The sequence below is a fragment of the Rhincodon typus genome, chromosome 5 (assembly GCF_021869965.1).
Source record: "Rhincodon typus isolate 14 chromosome 5, sRhiTyp1.1, whole genome shotgun sequence".
NCBI lineage: Eukaryota > Metazoa > Chordata > Chondrichthyes > Orectolobiformes > Rhincodontidae > Rhincodon > Rhincodon typus.
Window position 1 is genome coordinate 50,422,935 of NC_063336.1, and position 19,093 is coordinate 50,442,027.

The 19,093-nt window shown below is 43.2% G+C and overlaps 1 protein-coding gene across 1 annotated transcript in view; it reads left to right on the plus strand.

Annotated features, from left to right (window-relative positions):
* Positions 1-9,627: 9,627 nt before the first annotated feature.
* The window catches only part of LOC109929921 (protein FAM162B-like), a 35,272-nt gene continuing 25,806 nt past the window's right edge, over positions 9,628-19,093 (plus strand). The window contains exons 1-2 of the mRNA XM_020529468.2: positions 9,628-9,812; positions 14,216-14,324. Coding sequence (XP_020385057.2) covers positions 9,647-9,812; positions 14,216-14,324 — 275 coding nt within the window. The 5' untranslated portion in view covers positions 9,628-9,646. The remainder of the gene's footprint in view (positions 9,813-14,215; positions 14,325-19,093) is intronic.

Sequence of the window (19,093 nt, forward strand, 5' to 3'; positions counted from 1 at the left end):
GTGGTTGGCAAATGAAATCAAGTGTGAAATTCTCTATTTAAGGGTTAAGTAAAAGGAAGATTACGTATAGATTAGACAGTAAGATTCAAAATAGGATAGATGAGCAAAGAGTATTAAATGCACAATCACACAAATCACAAATAATGAAAAAGAATAATAAGGCCAATAAAAACCACTGTGGTTCATTTATAGAGGGATAGAAGAGAAAATTAGTGAAGTTATATCAATTTGGACAGATCGTTTTGACCACACATGGGAACATTGGCCAGCTTTGGTCTAAATCTTTCCTGGCCAAAATCCAACTTTATGCATGCTTAAATTTGAGGTCATCCAAAACTTTGCCCTTGGCTATCACACACTAAGTTTGTTCACCCAGCATCCGTGTGCTTGCTAAACAACAACGGCTCCTGGTCTGTTAATGTTTTCATTTTAAAATCCTCTTCCTTATTTTCAAGGCCACTAAAATCACATTCCCATCCTATTTCTGTAAACTCTTCCAGCCTTATAATCGTCTGAAGCATCTGCTCTCCAACCATGCTAGTCACATCCTCATTCCCAAACTTTATTGCTCTACAATTGGCTGCCATACTTTCCTCTGTAGCTCTGGAATTCCCTCCTCAAACCTTTCTACCTCTCTACCTCTCTGTCTTTCTTCAAGATGTTCCTTCAGAATTTATGTCAGCTATCACAATATCTCCTAATGGAGCTTGATGCCAGATTTTGTTAGATAATGCCCCTGTGAACCATGTCATTTCCAATTATTTCCCCATGCGTTGCTAACCCAACATGAGACTATCTGGTGCAACTATTCCATTTTAAGCTCAAAAATTATCCCAAACTCCACTTTTCTCCATTTTCCCACAGATTATTTTTCATTTCATCCATTTTAATTTCTGATAGTATTAGAAATCACATGGGAAAAGGCAGGTTGATTAAGGAGAGTCAGTATGGGTTTCTAAAGGAGAAATCATCTTTGAAGACGTAGCAAAAAGGGTTGATGAAGGTAATGCTGTTGATGCGCTAGACATGAATTTTCAAAAGATGTTTGATACTCACAGCAGACTTGTGAACAAAGCTATAGGTCATGGTATAAAAGGGACAGTAGCAATGTGGATACAAAATTGGCTAAGTGACAGGAAACAGAAAGTAATGACAACTTCCTTGAAAGTGGAGTCACAGGTAGACAGTGAAGAGGGCATTTGGTATGCTTGTCTTTATTGGTTAGTGCATTGAGTATAGGAGTTGGAAGGTCATGTTGCAACTGTACAGGACATTGGTTCAGCCACTTTTGGAATACTGCATTCAATTCTGGTCTCTCTGCTATAGGAGGGATGTTGTTAAACTTGAAAGGGTTCAGAAAAGATTTACAACGATGTTGCCAGGGTTGGAGGATTTGAGCTTTGGGGAGAGGCTGAATAGGCTGGGGCTATATTCCCTGGAGCACCAGAGGCTGAGGGTTGACACTATAGAGGTTTATAAAAGCATGAGAGGGATGGATAGAGTGAATAGGTCAGTTCTTTTTACTGGAGTGGGGGAGTACAGAACTAGAGGGCACAGGTTTAAGTGAGATGGGAAAGATTTAAAAGGGACCTAAGGGGCAACTTTTCCACACAGAGGGTGGTGCATAAATGGAATTAGCTCACAGAGGAAGTGGTGGAGGCTGATACAATTACAACATTTAAAAGGCATCTGGATGGGTAAATGAATAGGAAGGGTTTAGCAGGATATGGGCCAAATGCTGGCTAATGGGACTAGATTAATTTAGGATATCTGGTCGGTGTGGATGAGTTGGACTGAAGAGTCTGTTTCCATGCTGTACAGCTCTATGACTCTATAAGTGAGTTTTATTTTACATTAGAAGAAGGTTTGTATTGGAATTTCGCAGGGGTAGGTTTTGCGAACTCTTGCTTTTCCTGGTGTATATTAATGATCTGGATCTTGGTGTTCGGGGGACAATTTCAAACTTTCATATGACATTAAACTTGGAAGAATTGTAAACTGTGAGGAGGAACAGTATGGAACTCCAAAAATACATTGTCAAGCTGGTGGAGTGGTGGCAGATGAGTTTCAGTGCAGACAAATATAAGGCGATGCACTTTGGTCAAAGAACATTGAAAGACAATATACAACGAGGGACACAATTCTAAAGAGGCTGCAGGACCTGAGGACTTGGCTGTATATTTGCACAGATCATTGAAGGTGGCAGGACAGGTGAAGAGAGGAACTTATAAAGCAAACGGTGTTCTTGGCTTTATTAATGGGACCTTAGAGTACAAGAGTAAGGAAGTGACACGAAACTTGTTCAAGACACTCATTAGATCTCTGGAATATTGCATACAGATGTAGATGCCACATTATAGGAAAACAGTGAATGCATTGGAGAGAGCGCAGAAGCAATTTACAAGAATGTTTCCAGGAATGAGGATAGATTGACGAAATTGGACACTAAAATGAAACCAAGAACTATAGATGTTGGCGACTTGAAACAAAAACAGAAATTCCTGGAAAAGTTCAACAGGTCTGGCAGCATCTGTGGAGAGAAATCAGAATCAACATTTCAGGTCTGGTGACCTTTCGTCAGGAATTCTAATTCATCAGAACTAACTGCCTAAAACAACATCTGATATCCTGGACTGGTAATTTGTGGCTTGTAACTTCCCACTTTCCCTGATTCATTGAGTTTACTCTGGATATAAATAACCCAAGGAAATTCTAACAACTGTGCAGTTCCACTGTGTTGGAGTATACTATGAAGTGGGCTGGAAAAGGGTATTTATGAGGGAAGGAATCATTTTAAAAAAAATTATCCTTGCTGTGACTAATTCAGGAAATGGTTAAACAATGACGGTAAGACAATTCATCTCTCATTACCTGTGGTAATAACAAATAGGGCACCCTCACTTGAGACGAGTCACAATAATATGAACAGGCTCTTGAGTGTTTTTGGAGTGCACCCAGCCAAGTGGAGACTATTCCATCACACCCCTGAGTTCTGCCTTACAGATGGTCAACAAACAAATAAGGAACAGGAGCTGAGTTAATTAACACAGAAACATGGGAAAAAACAAGAACAGGAGTAGGCCTAACACCCACTACCCGCAATAACAACCAAAACAGAATCCCCCTCGTCCTCACGTACCACCCCACCAACCTCCGAATCCAATGCATCATCCTCCAACACTTCCACCATCTGCAATCTGACCCCACTACCAAAGACATTTTTCCCTCCCCATCCTTATCTGCTTTCCGGAGGGACCACTCTCTCTGTGACTCCCTTGTCTGCTCCATACTCCCCACCAGCCCCGACACCCCCGGCACTTTTCCCTGCAACTGCAGGAAGTGCTGCACCTGCCCCTACACCTCCCCCCTCACCCCCATCCCAGGCCCTAAGAAGACCTTCCACATCAAACAGATGTTCACCTGCACATCTGCTAATGTGGTATACTGTATCCGCTGTTCCCATTGTGGCCTCCTCTACATCGGGGAAACCAAGCGGAGGCTTGGGGACCACTTTGTGGAACACCTACGCTCGGTTCGCAACAAACAACTACACCTCCCAGTTGCGAATCATTTCAACTCCCCCTCCCACTCCTTGGACGACATGTCCATTCTGGGCCTCCTGCATTGCTACAACGATGCCACCCGAAAGCTTCAAGAACAGCATCTCATATTTCGCTTGGGAACCCTGCAGCCCAAGGGTATCAATGTGGACTTCACAAGCTTCAAAATCTCCCCTCCCCTGACCACATCCCAAAACCACCCCAGCTCGTCCCCGCCTCCCTAACCATTCCTCCCACCTCAAGCCCCAACCCCATCTCCTACCCACTAACCTCATCCCGCCTCCTTGACCTGTCCGTCCTCCCTGGGCTGACCTATCCCCTCCCTAACTCCCCACCTACATTCACTTTTACTGGCTCCATCCCCGCCTGTTTGACCTGTCTGTCTCCTCTCCACCTATCTTCTCCTTTATCCATCTTCTATCCGCCTCCCCCTCTCTCCTGATTTATTTCAGAATCCCCTTCACCTCCCCCATTTCTGAAGAAGGGTCTAGGCCCGAAACGTCAGCCTTCCTGCTCCCCTGATGCTGCTTGGCCTGCTGTGTTCGTCCAGCTCTACACCTTGTTATCTCAGATTCTCCAGCATCTGCAGTTCCTACAATCTCTGAAACAATTTTAACCCCACTGTGAAGCCTCTTCTAAAGATGCCTACCTTAAAGAAGTTACCCTCCTACTCCGGAAAGACCTCAGTGGATCTCTCTCCCACTGCAACTCTCTCGTAATCTCTTCGGCCCTGAAACTGCTCGACCACGTCCTAAAGCAAACCAGGTACTACAGCCATATTACCTTCCTTAGTACCTGCCTACAGAACCGGATCATCCCCAATGGACTACAGTCCACATTCAGGCCTTCCCAATTTGGCCCCAACCGCGATGACCGCTACATTCAGAACATTGAGATCCTTCAAAAACGTTTCTCCCTACAACTCCTGAAACACACACTCGCAGCAATGAGCCGGCATCTCCTGGTACTACAATCAAGCCTACCCCAGCTCACAGCATCCCTCTCCCAGACCTGCAAAGGACCTCTCCTGTTTTTTATTCTTCGTAGGATCCACAACCTGAACTCACAATTCTACCCGGCTTTATTGGACACTAAAAACCGTAAGTACACTAAACTTACTGGTGCCTGCCACCCTACCAGGACCTTCCCCACCATGTGCCCGCCGCCATTGGTCATGTGGCCACCTTCAGAGCACCCACGGATTCCACGGATGACGTCACATCTGCCGCCGCCCAGCATGCCACTTCCGGTACAGCCAACGCCATCGAAACCGCTGCTGATGCTACCGCCTCCATTTCCAAGGCTGACACCACAGACATCGAGGACAGCACTACCACCAACATCCAAGATTTTCCGGCCTACATCGCTCCACCCACAACCGACGCCGACGTCGCTCCGCCCACCTCCGATGTTACTCCGCCCACTGCCAACGTTGCTCCGCCCACTGCCGACATTGCTCCACCCACCACCTCCACAGCCAGCAGCTCCAGAGGAGACAGTAGCACCCAGCCCTGCCAGGTCTTCACCATCCCTCCAGACCTCCCCGTCACTGAGGACGAACGGTCAGTCCTCAGTAAAGGGCTCACCTTTGTCCCCCCCCCACCCAAACATCGATGAATACAACTCACGTTTGGACGTTGAACAGTTTTTTCCGCCACCTCCGCCTCCGCGCTTACTTCTTTAATCGTGAGCCTAACCCTCCCTCTACTGACTCCTTCTCCCGCCTCCAACACACCCCCTCCTCTTGGACACCACCCCAAGGCCTCTTACCCTCCCTCAACCTCTTCATCTCCAACTGCTGTCGCGACATCGATCGCCTCAACCTCTCCACCCCTCTCACCCACTCCAACCTCTCCCCTGCAGAACGTGCAGCCCTCCGCTCCAATCCCAACCTCACCATAAAACCCGCGGACAAGGGAGGCGTAGCTGTAGTATGGCGCACTGACCTCTACATCGCTGAGGCCAGGCGACAACTCTCCGACACCTCCTCCTACCGCCCCCTTGATCATGATCCCACCCCCGACCACCAAACCATCATCTCCCAGACCATCCAAACCTCATCACTTCAGGTGACCTCCCACCCACAGCCTCTAACCTCATCGTTCCCCAACCCCGCACTGCCCGCTTCTATCTCCTTTCCAAAATCCTCAAACCTGACTGCCCTGGTCGACCCATTGTGTCTGCCTGCTCCTGCCCCACCGAACTTATCTCCACTTATCTCGACTCCATTTTCTCCCCCTTGTTCCAGGAACTCCCTACCTATGTCCGTGACACCACCCATGCCCTCCACCTCCTCCAAAACTTCCGACTCCCTGGTCCCCAACACCTCATCTTTACCATGGATGTCCAGTCCCTATACATTTGCATTCCCCATGCAGATGGCCTAAAGGCCCTCCGCTTCTTCCTGTCCCGTAGGCCCGACCAGTCCCCCTCCACTGACACCCTCATCCGCTTAGCCGAACTCGTCCTCACCCTCAACAACTTCTCTTTCAATACCTCCCACTTCCTACAGACAAAGGGGGTGGCCATGGGTACCCGCATGGGCCCAAGCTATGCCTGTCTCTTTGTAGGATACGTGGAACAATCCCTCTTCCAAAGCTACCCTGGCCCTATTCCCCACCTCTTCCTCCGTTACATTGATGACTGTGTCGGCACTGCCTCATGCTCCCACGAGGAGCTCAAACAGTTCATCCACTTCACTAACACCTTCCACCCCAACCTTAAGTTCACCTAGACCATCTCTGATACCTCTTTCTCCTTTCTGGACCTCTCTGTCTCCATCTCTGGCATCCACCTGGAAACCGATATCCATTTCAAGCCTACCAACTCCCACAGCTACCTAGAATACACCTCCTCTCACCCACCTTCCTGCAAAAAGGCCATCCCCTATTCCCAATTCCTTCGCCTCCGCCACATCTGCTCCTGAGATGAGGCATTCCACTCCCAGACATCCCAGATGTCCTCGTTTTTCAAGGACCGCAACTTCCCCTCCATAGCGGTCAAAAATGCCCTCGACCGTGTCTCTCACATTTCCCACAACTCATCCCTCACACCCGCTACTGCAATAACAACCAAAATAGAATCCCTCTCGTCCTCACGTACCACCCCACCAACCTCCGAATCCAACGCATCATCCTCTGACACTTCCACCATCTGCAATCTGACCCCACTACCAAAGACATTTTTCCCTCCCCACCCTTATCTGCTTTCCGGAGGGACCACTCTCTCCGTGACTCCCTTGTCCGCTCCACACTCCCCTCCAGCTCCACCACACCCGGCACTTTTCCCTGCAACCGCAGGAAGTGCTGCACCTGCCCCTACACTTCCCCCCTCACCCCCATCCCAGGCCCTAAGAAGACTTTCCACATCAAACAGATGTTCACCTGCACAACAGCTAATGTGGTATACTGTATCCGCTGTTACCGTTGTGGCCTCCTCTACATCGGGGAAACCAAGCAGAATGGTTCGCAACAAACAACTGCACCTCCCAGTCACGAACCATTTCAACTCCCCCTCCCACTCCTTGGACGACATGTTCATCCTGGGCTTCCTGCATTGCCACAATGATGCTACCCGAAAGCTGCAGGAACAGCATCTCATATTTCGCTTGGGAACCCTGCAGCCCAATGGTATCAATGTGGACTTCACAAGCTTCAAAATCTCCCCTCCCCCTACTGCATCCCAAAACCAGCCCAGCTCGTCCCTGCCTCCCTAACCATTCCTCTCACCTCAAGCCCCACCCCCATCCTATCCACTAACCTTATCCCGCCTCCATGACCTGTCCGTCCTCTCTGGACCGACCTATCCCCTCCCTAACTCCCCACCTACATTCACCTTTACTGGCTCCAACCCCGCTTCCTTGACCTGTCTGTCTCCTCTCCACCTATCTTCTCCTTTATCCATCTTCTATCCGCCTCCCCCTCTCTCCCTATTTATTTCAGAATCCTCTTCCCGTCCCCCATTTCTGAAGAAGGGTCTCGACCCAAAACATCAGCTTTCCTGCTCCTCTGAGGCTGCTTGGCCTGCTGTGTTCATCCAGCTCTACACCTTGTTATCACAGGAGTAGGCCATTCAGCCCTTCAAGCCTGCTCTGCTATTCATTACGATTATGGCTGATTATCCAATTCAACAGCTTGTTCCTGCTTTTTCTCCCATATCCCATGATCCCTTCATCCCCAAATGGTATATCCAACTCCTTTGTGAAATTATATATTGTTTTGGCTCCGCTGCTTCTTGTGGTTGTGAATTTCACAGGCTCACTGCTCTCTGGACAAAGAAATTTCTCCTGAGATTAATCCTGAATGGTTTACCCCATATCCTTAGACTGTGAGCCCTGGTTCTGGGGATCCTGTCATCAGGAACATCCTTCCACTATCTACTCTGTCTAGTCCAGTTAGGATTTTATAGGTTTCTCTGACATTTCTAGGTTTCTACCTTCTCCTCATATATCAATCCTGCCTTCCCAGCAATCTGACTTAGTCTTGAAGTCATAGTATTTACATGGTTGGTCCGGGTCGGTTTCTAGTAAATTGGAACCTTTGGGATGTTTATAATGGAGGAATCCACTGATGGTAACAACATTGAACAGCAAGGGGGGATGGTTAGGTTCTCTCTTGTTTGGGGTGGATATCACCTGGCATTTGTATGGCTCAAAAGTAATTTGCCACTTATTAGCTCAAGCTTAGATATAGAGTCATAGGGACATACAGCACGGAAACAGATCCTTTGGTGCAACTCCATGCTGACCAGATATCCTAAATTAATCCAGTCCCATTTACCAGCATTTGGCCCATATCCCTCTAAACCCTTCCCATTCATGTACCCATCCAGATGCCTTTCAAATGTTGTAATTGTACTGGCCTCCACCACTTCCTCTGGCAGCTCATTCCATACACACACCACCCTCTGTGTGAAAAAGTTGCCCCTTAGGTTCCATTTAAATCTTTCCTCTCTCACCTTAAACCCATGCCCTCTAGTTTTTGATTCCCCCACCCCCCATAAAAGACCTTGGCTATTCATCCTATCTATGCTCTTCACGATTTTATAAAATTCTATAAGGCAATCCCTCAGCCTTCAACACTGAGGGAAAGTCGACCCAGTCCATTCAGCCTCTCCCTATAGCTTAAACCCTCCAACCCTGGTAACATCCTTGTAAATCTTTTCTGAACCCTTTCAAGTTTCACAACATCCTTCCTATAGCAGGGAGACTAGAATTGCACACAGTATTCCAAAAGTGGCCTAACCAATGTCCCGTACAGCCACAGCATGACCTCCCAACTCCTATAGTAAATGCAATGACCAATAAAGTATCCAAGCATACCAAATGCCTTCTTCACTATCGTATCTGCATGTGACTCCACTTTCAAGGAACTATGAGCCTGCACTCCAGATTTTCCAGGTCTTTCTGCACATGGACACAGACTGCTTCAGTATCTGAGGAATCACAAATGGTGCTGAATATTTTGCAATCATCAGCAAACATTCCCACTTCTGACTGTAGTTCTGGAACAGAAGTTTTCAATACTATTGCTGGAATATTGTTCAGGCCCATAGCCTTTGTTGCATCCGATATCTTGATTACACATGGAATGAACGAACTTGACTGAAGACTTGCATTTGTGATGTTGGGTGCTCAGGAGCAGCCCAAGTCGATTATTCACTGGGATCTTTTGGCTGAAGATGGATGTTTCTGCGTTGTCTAAAATATGTTTCACATGTTACGTATAATGAAGTGTATATTGTCACTTTATGCACTGTCATGTACAAGTCATGGAGACAACCTTAATAATAATCCTGCACAACGTACGCCATAGAATGTTTTTCAAAACGTTTTCATTGTTGAACATCTTTTGGCTGGATCTCAATTAGTCCAGTTCTGATGAAGAACAGGGATTGGTGATTATAGTTGTTTTCCAGCGAGTGTGTGGGCAGTAACATTGTCCAGACATGTGTTCAGGACAGTTCGCACGGGTGTTGAGGGTGGGAGGGTAAGGGGTGGGTGAAGGGCTGACAGACAACTTTTGTTTAAATAGATGACTCCAGTTGATGAAAGCGCGGAGAGCGGCTGGAGTGAAGATTCTGTGAAGATGATCCGCCTTGTGCTAACACGGAGGAAAATCAACTCGGCTCTGGGTCACTTGTACGGCACAAATGTGATAGATAGGCGGGCGCTGCTCACAAAATGTATGGTAAATTCCGGGGGAGCTTTTGCAAACGATTTGCCAACCCTTTGTGTGAGAGGAATTCGCGCAGGTAAATTCATTCAATTTCAAACCTCACAGATGCGTTAGATAGAAGCGACAGCTTGATGCATGATTGACCGCTTAGCGCCAAAAATATTGTTTCCAAATGTATTCTCAAAAGATTTTTAATTTAAACTTTTGCTCCTCTTCTGTTGTCACCTTTGCATTCTGTCGTGCAGGTGTTATTCCTCCTTTTTTGCCCTAAGTTAATATTGTGTTGAAATTTCTGTGTAGCGCAACTTACAGTGGACACTCCAATAAATATTCAGGTTCGTTTCCGTTATAGAACATATTTTATGAATTCCTTCTCTGGCGACGGGCAAAGGTTAGCCCTTGGGGAGCGTGTATCTGAATTCCAATGTCAAGTTTAAAACTTTCATGTATCTGAATCAATGTGTGGTGCTTAGTGTCCTTAATAACTACTGCTGTCACATGAAACACTACTTACAGCGCGGGAACTTATGAAGCTAGTTAGTTTGAAGTTAGAAGAATTCTTTATGCCTTGCAAATTGACCGCCACTTGACACTAAGACGGGAATGCAGTACAGGTTCCAGTTTTAGCGCACCATCACCTCTCCTGACGCCACCAGTGTTGCTTAATTATAGTGCTCTGGCATGTAATACTGAAAGAGGAGAAACTTCTTCCAACAAAATATTGGGAAGTAGAAAATCATCATTTTTGCCCCAGTCCACACTGCATTCCACTTAACTACAACTCAATCAACTGAATCCCGTGCCAGGCAAATGGGGGACCAAACCTGACTGTTAGCAACATTGGTGTCATATTTGACCCCAAGATGAGCTCCTGTGTGTTGATGCCTTCACTACAGTCACCTATTTCTAGTTCTATAATATTGCCCTATCGTGTACCTGCCTCAGCTCCTCTGCTAAAGTCACATTCTCCAATCACCTATGTGCTGATTGCCTTAAATCGTTGGCATAATGCCATGATTCCAAATTTCTCACCCTTATTTTCAAATTTCTCCATGGCTTCACCTCTCCTTCTCTCTTGTAATCTCCTGCAGCCACAGAGCCTTCCAAGATATCTGGATTCTTCAAACTTTGCTCTCTTCAATATCCCTGTTCCATCTTTGTTGATGGTACCATAAGTTTCCTAGGCCTGAAGTTCTGAAAGTTGCTTTCTGTGCCTCTCTAACTCCATTGTCTCACACTCCTTAAATCCTAGCTCTTTGAGCAGTTTTTGATATCTGACCTAATGATTCTTTGTGTTTAGGCACCATTTTTATGGTGTTCTTTTCAAGCACCTTGAGATGTTCTATTACGTTAAATGCACTATATAATTGTAAGTTGTCCCTGTTGTATTAAGTTGCAATATGACTACAACTTGTATTTAGTACTTTTAACCTAGCAAAATATCTCAGAATGCTCCACAGGAGCATAATGAGACAAGAACTGACTGTAAGATAAACAAGGGGACGTCAGAAAGTTGACTCAATGCTAAAAGGTGAACAAGTTAGGAAAGAGTATGACTTTAAAGAGTGCTGTATGGGAGGAAAGAGAGGTGGCAAAGAGAGGATTTGAGATGGAATTCTAGAACTTAAGGCCTAGATAATGAAAAAAATAGCCAAGAGTGGTGGTGGTTGATGTGTGTGTGTGTGTGTGTGTGGGGGGGGGGGGGGGGGTGGGGGGGGGGGGGCGTGTTGGGGGGGTGAAGGAAGCTATGGTTGCACAAGATGCAGAGGGTTATAAGACTGAAGGAATTTTTTTTAATTCAAGGTGTTTTCAATCAATGTAGGTCAGCAAGCAGAGAAGTCAGAAGCTTGGTTAATGTCCGTTAGAATGCAAGTGTTGTGAACAATCTGCTTCAGATTGAAACAATAGGAAAAGACAAGATTGGTGGTGAGAGAATGAATTGTGTGGTGTTGGCCCATTTGCTTACAATGTTCCAAATGTTTAATTGCAGAAAATCTCTTCTCATCTAATTTTAGATGCCAAGGTAAGCTAATCCACAACGTATAGGAAGTGGAGGGTTTGAAAGAGTTGACACAAGTGTCCAAAGTATGTCTAATTTCACTCAGAAGGGTAAAAAAAAACAGTAATACTTGGAAATCAATGTACTATCGTACTGGAGCACTGTTCTGAAATATACAAGTCAGGCCAGTATGTATCATTCGCAAGTTTCATTGTGTTTTCCTTCTGGGTAATGAACCATGTTCATAAAAAATAGTGCTATGAAACCTTCCATTTTAACAATATCTTTACTAGTAATATGGATTAAACTGTTAACTGGTACAGACATCCAAATTTAAATCAGGATTTTTGATTACTAAGATTAATGGTATCATTTTGATTTTCTCCAAGATTTGGACATTTTTAGTTTGAAGTTATATCCCTTGTACAAGCTATAAAAGGTTGAGGATCTTACCTAGATGTTACTTTTAGTGGATAACACTAAACTATGAGCAAGAATTATGAGCATTTTCTAGGTAATTTTTGAATTATACATTTAGAAGAAGTCTCAGCCATGAGGAACATCTATTGTAAATTCAGGGCCAATAAAAAAGATGTTTGAAAAATTATGCCCATTGATCCATTAAATATATATGTTTTACTCCAACTGTGGGTGAATTGAAAAAAAGGACACCTTTCATGTTGTATTCTATAGCATAGATAAATATGTCAGTACCAAATGCTCCTTAAATCTTTTCTTTGGACTCTTATTATTACATAGGATTGGATACATACTGTTATAGGAGTCAATGCTCTCTCCTAAAGCGATGTTCAAGCTTTTTTGTCTTTGCAGACTACATAGGTACATACCGATGAGTCTTAGACTCCACATACATAGTTTTGTGATCCTATTTTCATCAGAAGCGTACTACAGATTAGACGTAATCAATTGTATTAGCCTGTGATTTTCTTTAGTAAATCCCCTTCTGGGAGAATGGAAGTCTAGAATTTATCCAGTAAATCTATGCTCTTATTAATGAGAATACTCTTCAGGTTCCTGACCATGCCACATCATAGACTGATTTATCTATTTAGAGAAGTAACATCTGTAAAACATTCTTTTCATACCTCCACTTCATCAATAAATAAGAATTATAAACATAGCCCAAACGGTCGATTCTCTTATCCCAACACCATCATTTTAAAGCAGACAAATACCTGAGAGAGTTTCCTTCTCTATCACAACTATATCTGTTCTTTCAGTTCCCAGTTTGAGTTGAATAGCCTGTTCTTTGATTATTCACATAAACAAGCTTAGACTTTCTCAGCTTCAAATAGCTCCTTCAGGATTCTAACCAAACACTTCTAGTCTGGAAAGTCAAATTAAAACCTTTACACTGAGGTAAACTATTTCTTAACTGCTCTGAACTATCTGCTTTCGTTAAAAAAAACTGTGTCTTTACATCTAACTCCAACCAGGATTTCTTTAAACTGAAATCAAAAGCTCTAGCAAAAAAAACAAACGCAATCCTTGTTGTTCTCAATCAAATGCAAACTAATGCTTTTTTGATTTTCACTCTGTCCAATTATAAAACATGGAAATAAATTTCTCTTGTCACTCTGTGGACGATCTCTCTCTTCTGCTAATTTTTAAAAAATCATAGCTCCAGAAATGCTGAGAGGTTAATCATTAAACCCATTCACACAAACAAAACCCACATGCCACTAGTTCAAAATACTAAAATAAACGATATTAAGATTATATATAAATCATGACAGCTTACATCACATTCTTCTGGATCTTCTAGTTTCTAGAAGGTATGGGTTCAAGTCCGAACTGCCCAATGATGTGTGATACCATGTAAAGATAGGTTAATTAAAAAGTAACTTCCACACATGAGCTGCATTATGGTAAAGTGAATGGTAAAAGCAGTCAATATACAGGTATAAAGTCAGAAAGGTGCTGTATTTCGACTTGGTGGGGGGGTGCAGGGCGCATTGCCTACGTCCATCTGGGGCAGCCCATCAAAATATTACACATATCCCATTGTGACGACCACCCCCTTCCCACATTGTTTCTAAGGCCTGACCCACCCTTTGAGCCCTGGATCCCTCCTGACCAAATCCCAAACTTACCAAAGCCCAGTCACCCTCAATCTTTTCATCAGACATCTTACACTGTCAGCAATGGCTTTGACTGAATTCTTGTGCTGCTGCAACCACCCAGCTGCTGTCCTGTTTGGTGGAACCCCACAATTATTGCATATTATCGCTGTGGGGCAGCCTTTGTTGAAGACTGATTTTTCCACCATGGTCATGAGCAAAATGACCCTCTGTAACATACATCCCCATGAATCTAAATCAATTTTATTTTGCCACACAAATAAGGAGAATTTATTACATATAAATCTATAAAATTGCTCTGCTAGTTATAAAAAATCATTTCTGTTCACTGAATTGAATACATTGAATTCATTGAATTTTTTTGTCATTTTCTTGAAGTTCATGACACCCAAAAAGTTCCAGGATACAGGCCCACAAAGTTTGATAGAAAGATTCTTCTCTGGTCTGGCCGCTTCAAGAATGAGGAGGACATCCCTGGCATTGTGTCGTAAGTTTTGCCATTTTTATTGCTAATTGTACATTAACATTTAACTGAATTTAATTTTATTTTCCTTGTAACTTTACCAAGATATGCAAAACAATTATAATAAGACATAGGAGCAGAAATTAGGCCATTCAGCCCATCGAGTCTGCTCCACCATTCAATCATGGCTGATAAGTTCCTCAACCCCATTCTCCTGCTTTCTCCCCGTAACCCTTGATCCCCTTGATAATCAAGAACCTATCTATCTCAGCCTTAAATATACTCAATGACCTGGCCTCCCCAGCCTTCTGTGGCAGTGAATTCCATAGATTCACCACTCTCTGGCTGAAGAAGTTTCTCCTTATCCCCGTTCTAAAAGGTCTTCCCTTTACTCTAAGGCTGTGCCCTCGGGTCCTAGTCTCTCCTACCAATGGAAGCATCTCCCCAACATCCACTTTGTCCAGGCCATTCAGTACTTTGAAAGTTTCAATTAGATCCCCCCTCATCCTTCTAAACTCCAATGAGTACAGTCCCAGAGTCCTCAAATGTTCCTCATATGTTAAGCTTTCCATTCCTGGGACCATTCTCGTGAACCTCCTCTGAACCGCCTCCAGGGCCAGTACATCCTTCCTGAGATATGGGGCCCAAAACTGCATGCAATACTCCAAATGTGGCCTAACCAGCGCCTTATAAAGCATCAGTAGTACATCCCTGCTTTTATATTCAAGTCCTCTCAAAATAAATGCCAACATTGCATTTGCCTTCCTGACTACTGACTCAACCTGCAAGTTTACCTTGAGAGAATCCTGGACTAGAACTCCCAAGTCTCTTTGCACTTCAGACTTCTGAATTTTCTCCCCATTTAGAAAATAATCCATGCTTTTGTACTTCTTACCAAAGTGCATGACCTCACACTTTCCCACATTGTACTCCATCTGCCACTTCTTTGCCCACTCCCCTAACCTGTCAAAGTCCTTCTGCAGCCTCGCCACCTCCTTAATACTACCTGTCCCTCCACCTATCTTTTATGATATTCTGTTTCTGCATTGGTTAGACATAATAATGATGTCTGATTGGCTCTCTGCAATAAAACAATAGTGGAGGCACTGCAAATTTAAATATTTGATAATGGAAAATTGTATATCAATCCTTATCATTACTTGTTACTTTTAGGACTTATACCAAACAGTTCATTGATGTGTTGTTGCATGTATGAAGAGAAAATAGTTCCTGCTGCATTCTTCTTCCATTTTTTTTTGTACAACTACTCTTAAATAATATGCAATCAGCTAAGTCAGAAATAGGCCCACACAATGACAATTACAGTAATATTCTGGTGTTATCTAAATGTAAAAGAATAAGGTACATGAATACTGTGTATTTCAAGATTTCTGGTGGGTTTACTTACAGCTAAACAGATACAGTTCAAAATAATCTCTAAGCATAGCCTTTGCCTAAGGTGTTACAATGCAGAGTGACTTTGGCCTCTGCTAAAGGGTTGCCATTGAAGTAGCTGACTTATTTACATCTTAGGCATTTTAAAGCGGTATCACTCTTAAAACAATAATACACCTTCCCCTTTTCCCCAAAGTGAAAACATATAAACTCTGGGTATTAGCAAAATTACTACTAAACAAATAAGGATTGTAAAATGTATGAGTGGAAAAGTCTAAGTCCGTGCGTTGCTTTGGTTTTTTGAAAACTCTTCCCGATTTTGTCATAGTGTAAACTTGTGGAGATATAAGTTTTGCCTTGGCTGTTTGTTGTCAGTGTTGTTTTCTAATTGTGTTCACTGTACACTTGTACACTTTCCTTAGCTGGGCCTCTGTTCCTTCTCAGCGTAACTCTGTTGGCTGTTCAGACTTCATGTAACCTGGGCTCCCCGCGTACTTTGGATACATCTCCATGCAACCATGTTCTCATTGTGCAGTGTGTGACTTTGACCATTTGCCCTACGTGACATGGTCCCTGTGTCGCTGTGGCCTGTGACTTTGCCACGACTTGCACGTCCTCACTAACCTCTCAGTGCCACCGTTGATCATGACCAATAAACCATATCACATGCCAGCCATCTCATCCACTCTATACCCATATTTCCTTAGTAAAGTATCACAATGTGTCCTAGAGGAGCACTTTGGGCACAAGTGCTTGTTTCCTTTATACGTCTGGAGGTAATTAGCTAATCTCTGTGAGATCAAAAGCATTTGAGAGTGTCATTCAATCCTTCTATGATGATGTTTGTCAAGTGTCTTCAGTTGTGACACTGTTGACTCAAAGTTTCTTACCGGCTGTACAGGTGTCCGAGGTCCGTGCATGGCCACAACTTCAGGAACTATTGAAAGCAGCCATGCAGCTTAGGGGGAATGTTGGTTGTGGGTCATTAGTTGTTTCCAATTGAAGTCAGTTGCATTTGTGCTGACCAAAATACAATAATTCAATTTGAACCCATCTTTCCCCTCAAAGTCTGTATTGTCCACTTTTAGATCCAATTGAATACTTGTTCATGTTTGGCAGTCTACTCAGTCCATCCAATATACCAATGTGGTGAAGCACACGATGGATGATGCCATTCTATTGCATGTCACCCAGTTCAAACTTAAGTATTTCTTGTAGTGAGTTGTTGTCTTAAATTAGAGATTAATATAAGTGAAGAGAAAGTTTCTTCGAACATATACCTCAGTTATCACATTAATGTGCTTCCCAGCTGTACTACCTGTTGGTTGAAAAGAATGAATCCTGTGAACTCATTAGGGACATCCCTAATGATAAACAGAAACAAGGGAATTCATTTACCCCATTAATTTGGACACTCTTGAAAATAACATCTAATCATGCTCTCCAAAGTTCCATCTTTCCAATGCACTTGAGATTGTGAGTGATAAGCAGGTGATCTACATTGTTTCATTCCCAAACTAGTTATAATTTCTCAGAATATGTGCGACAGAAAATTTAAACATTTTTACAATAATTTCTGTTAAAGACACAGGTTCAGGAAATCTTATGAAAATATTCATAATAATTAAAAGATACCAATCCAAGCTCCTAGTTTAAGTTAGGGATCCTACACAATCTATTAAAGTTCTGCTAAATGATTCTTTGAAAAATGGTATCAGAAATAAAGGCTTAGGTTCTCATTGGTGGTTGGAATTCTCCAATACCTGATATGTATTACACATTTGGCAAAACTTTTCCATCCTTTTTATGTAATGTGGCCCAGTAAAAATGTTTCATATTTCAATCAGTGTTTTCCTAATCCCTAAGGGACCTGCCATTGGAATTCCATGATTCACTCCTAAAATTTCGTTATGCTACAAAATTTCATTATGCTATTTCGATGGAGCTACCATCTGATGGACGATTGATCATTACTCATTCACTAGTGTTAAGCTGGTCTCCATTTCTTCATTATTAATTTGTCTTTCCAACAATTATATTTATGTATTTGTTCTGGTTCAATTTCTGAGTAGACTGTTTGGTATAACTCTGTCAATTCAGGATTTGTCAGTTGTATTTCTATTCAGTAAGGTGGGCCAAACATGTCAACCGCATTTTCTTTACCTTACCAAAATTGTTGTCTCTTGGCCAAATTTCCAAGTCATCTCCCTATTTCATAGATTCTTCTTTTTAATGGCTAATACAAAGGGCATGAAATCTAGTCACTTCTATCAGGAAACAATCCAGGATAATCCTCCATAAGCATCTCAGTTTCTTTTACCTCTACAGGTTATTCCATCACCCTCCATAATGTTAATAATTTTGAACGAGCCAAGGCATTCCCCAAGAGCAGCTACAACTTTTCCATTTGCCAAGTCAATCTTTAACTAACTATATAATAATACTGGATTGTAACTTCCACGTATACTTTTGACTAACATTTTTTCTAAGAGATATTGGATTTGGTCATTGTTCCAGAAGGAGTGTCTGAACTAATTTTTAAACCTTTCCTAAAAATGGCCAGTGTCCTTATGCTATTATTTTAAAATGAAACTTTTTTAAAATAAATCATATTTGTATATACAAAACCACATAGCTTTCTTCACAGTCTAAACTCCAGAGCTGAAGTGACAGTGACAGGCTTTGACATCAAGGCTGCATTTGACCAAGTGTGGTATCGTGGAACTCTGGCAAAACTAGACCCAGTAGAAATTAGGGTCCTCTCTGCTCATTGAAATCATACCAAGCACAAATGAAGATAGTTTTCGTTGCTCAAGGCCAGTCACCACAGTTTCAGGACATCTCTGCAGGAGTTCCTCAGGGCTGTACCTCATCAATGACCTTCCTTCTAACAGAAGTAAGGATGCTCGCTGATGATGGCTCAATGCTGAGCACCATCTCATGAGTCCTCGGGCACGAAAGCAATCCATGTCCAAATACAACAAGATCTGGAACATCCAGATCTAGGCAGATAATTGCCAAATAATATTCATGCCATATTTGTGCCAGGTAATGACCATCTTAAACAAGATACAATCTAACCACCACCCCTTGACATTCCATGGGTACTTTACCTTCAGATAATCCCCACTTTCAACATTCTAGAGATTACCATCAACCAAAAACTGAACTGGACTGCTCATATAAGTACTGTAGCTGCAAGAGCCAGTCAGAGGTAGGAATGCTGCAGTGAGTAATTCATCTCCTGACTTCCCAAAGCCTGTCCATCATCTGCAAGGAGTTTGATGGAATACACCTCACTTGTCTGGATAAGTGCAGCTCCACTCAGAAGCTTGACACCATCCAGAACATGTTGGCATCACACGCACAAAAATTCACTCCCTCCACCATCGATGCAC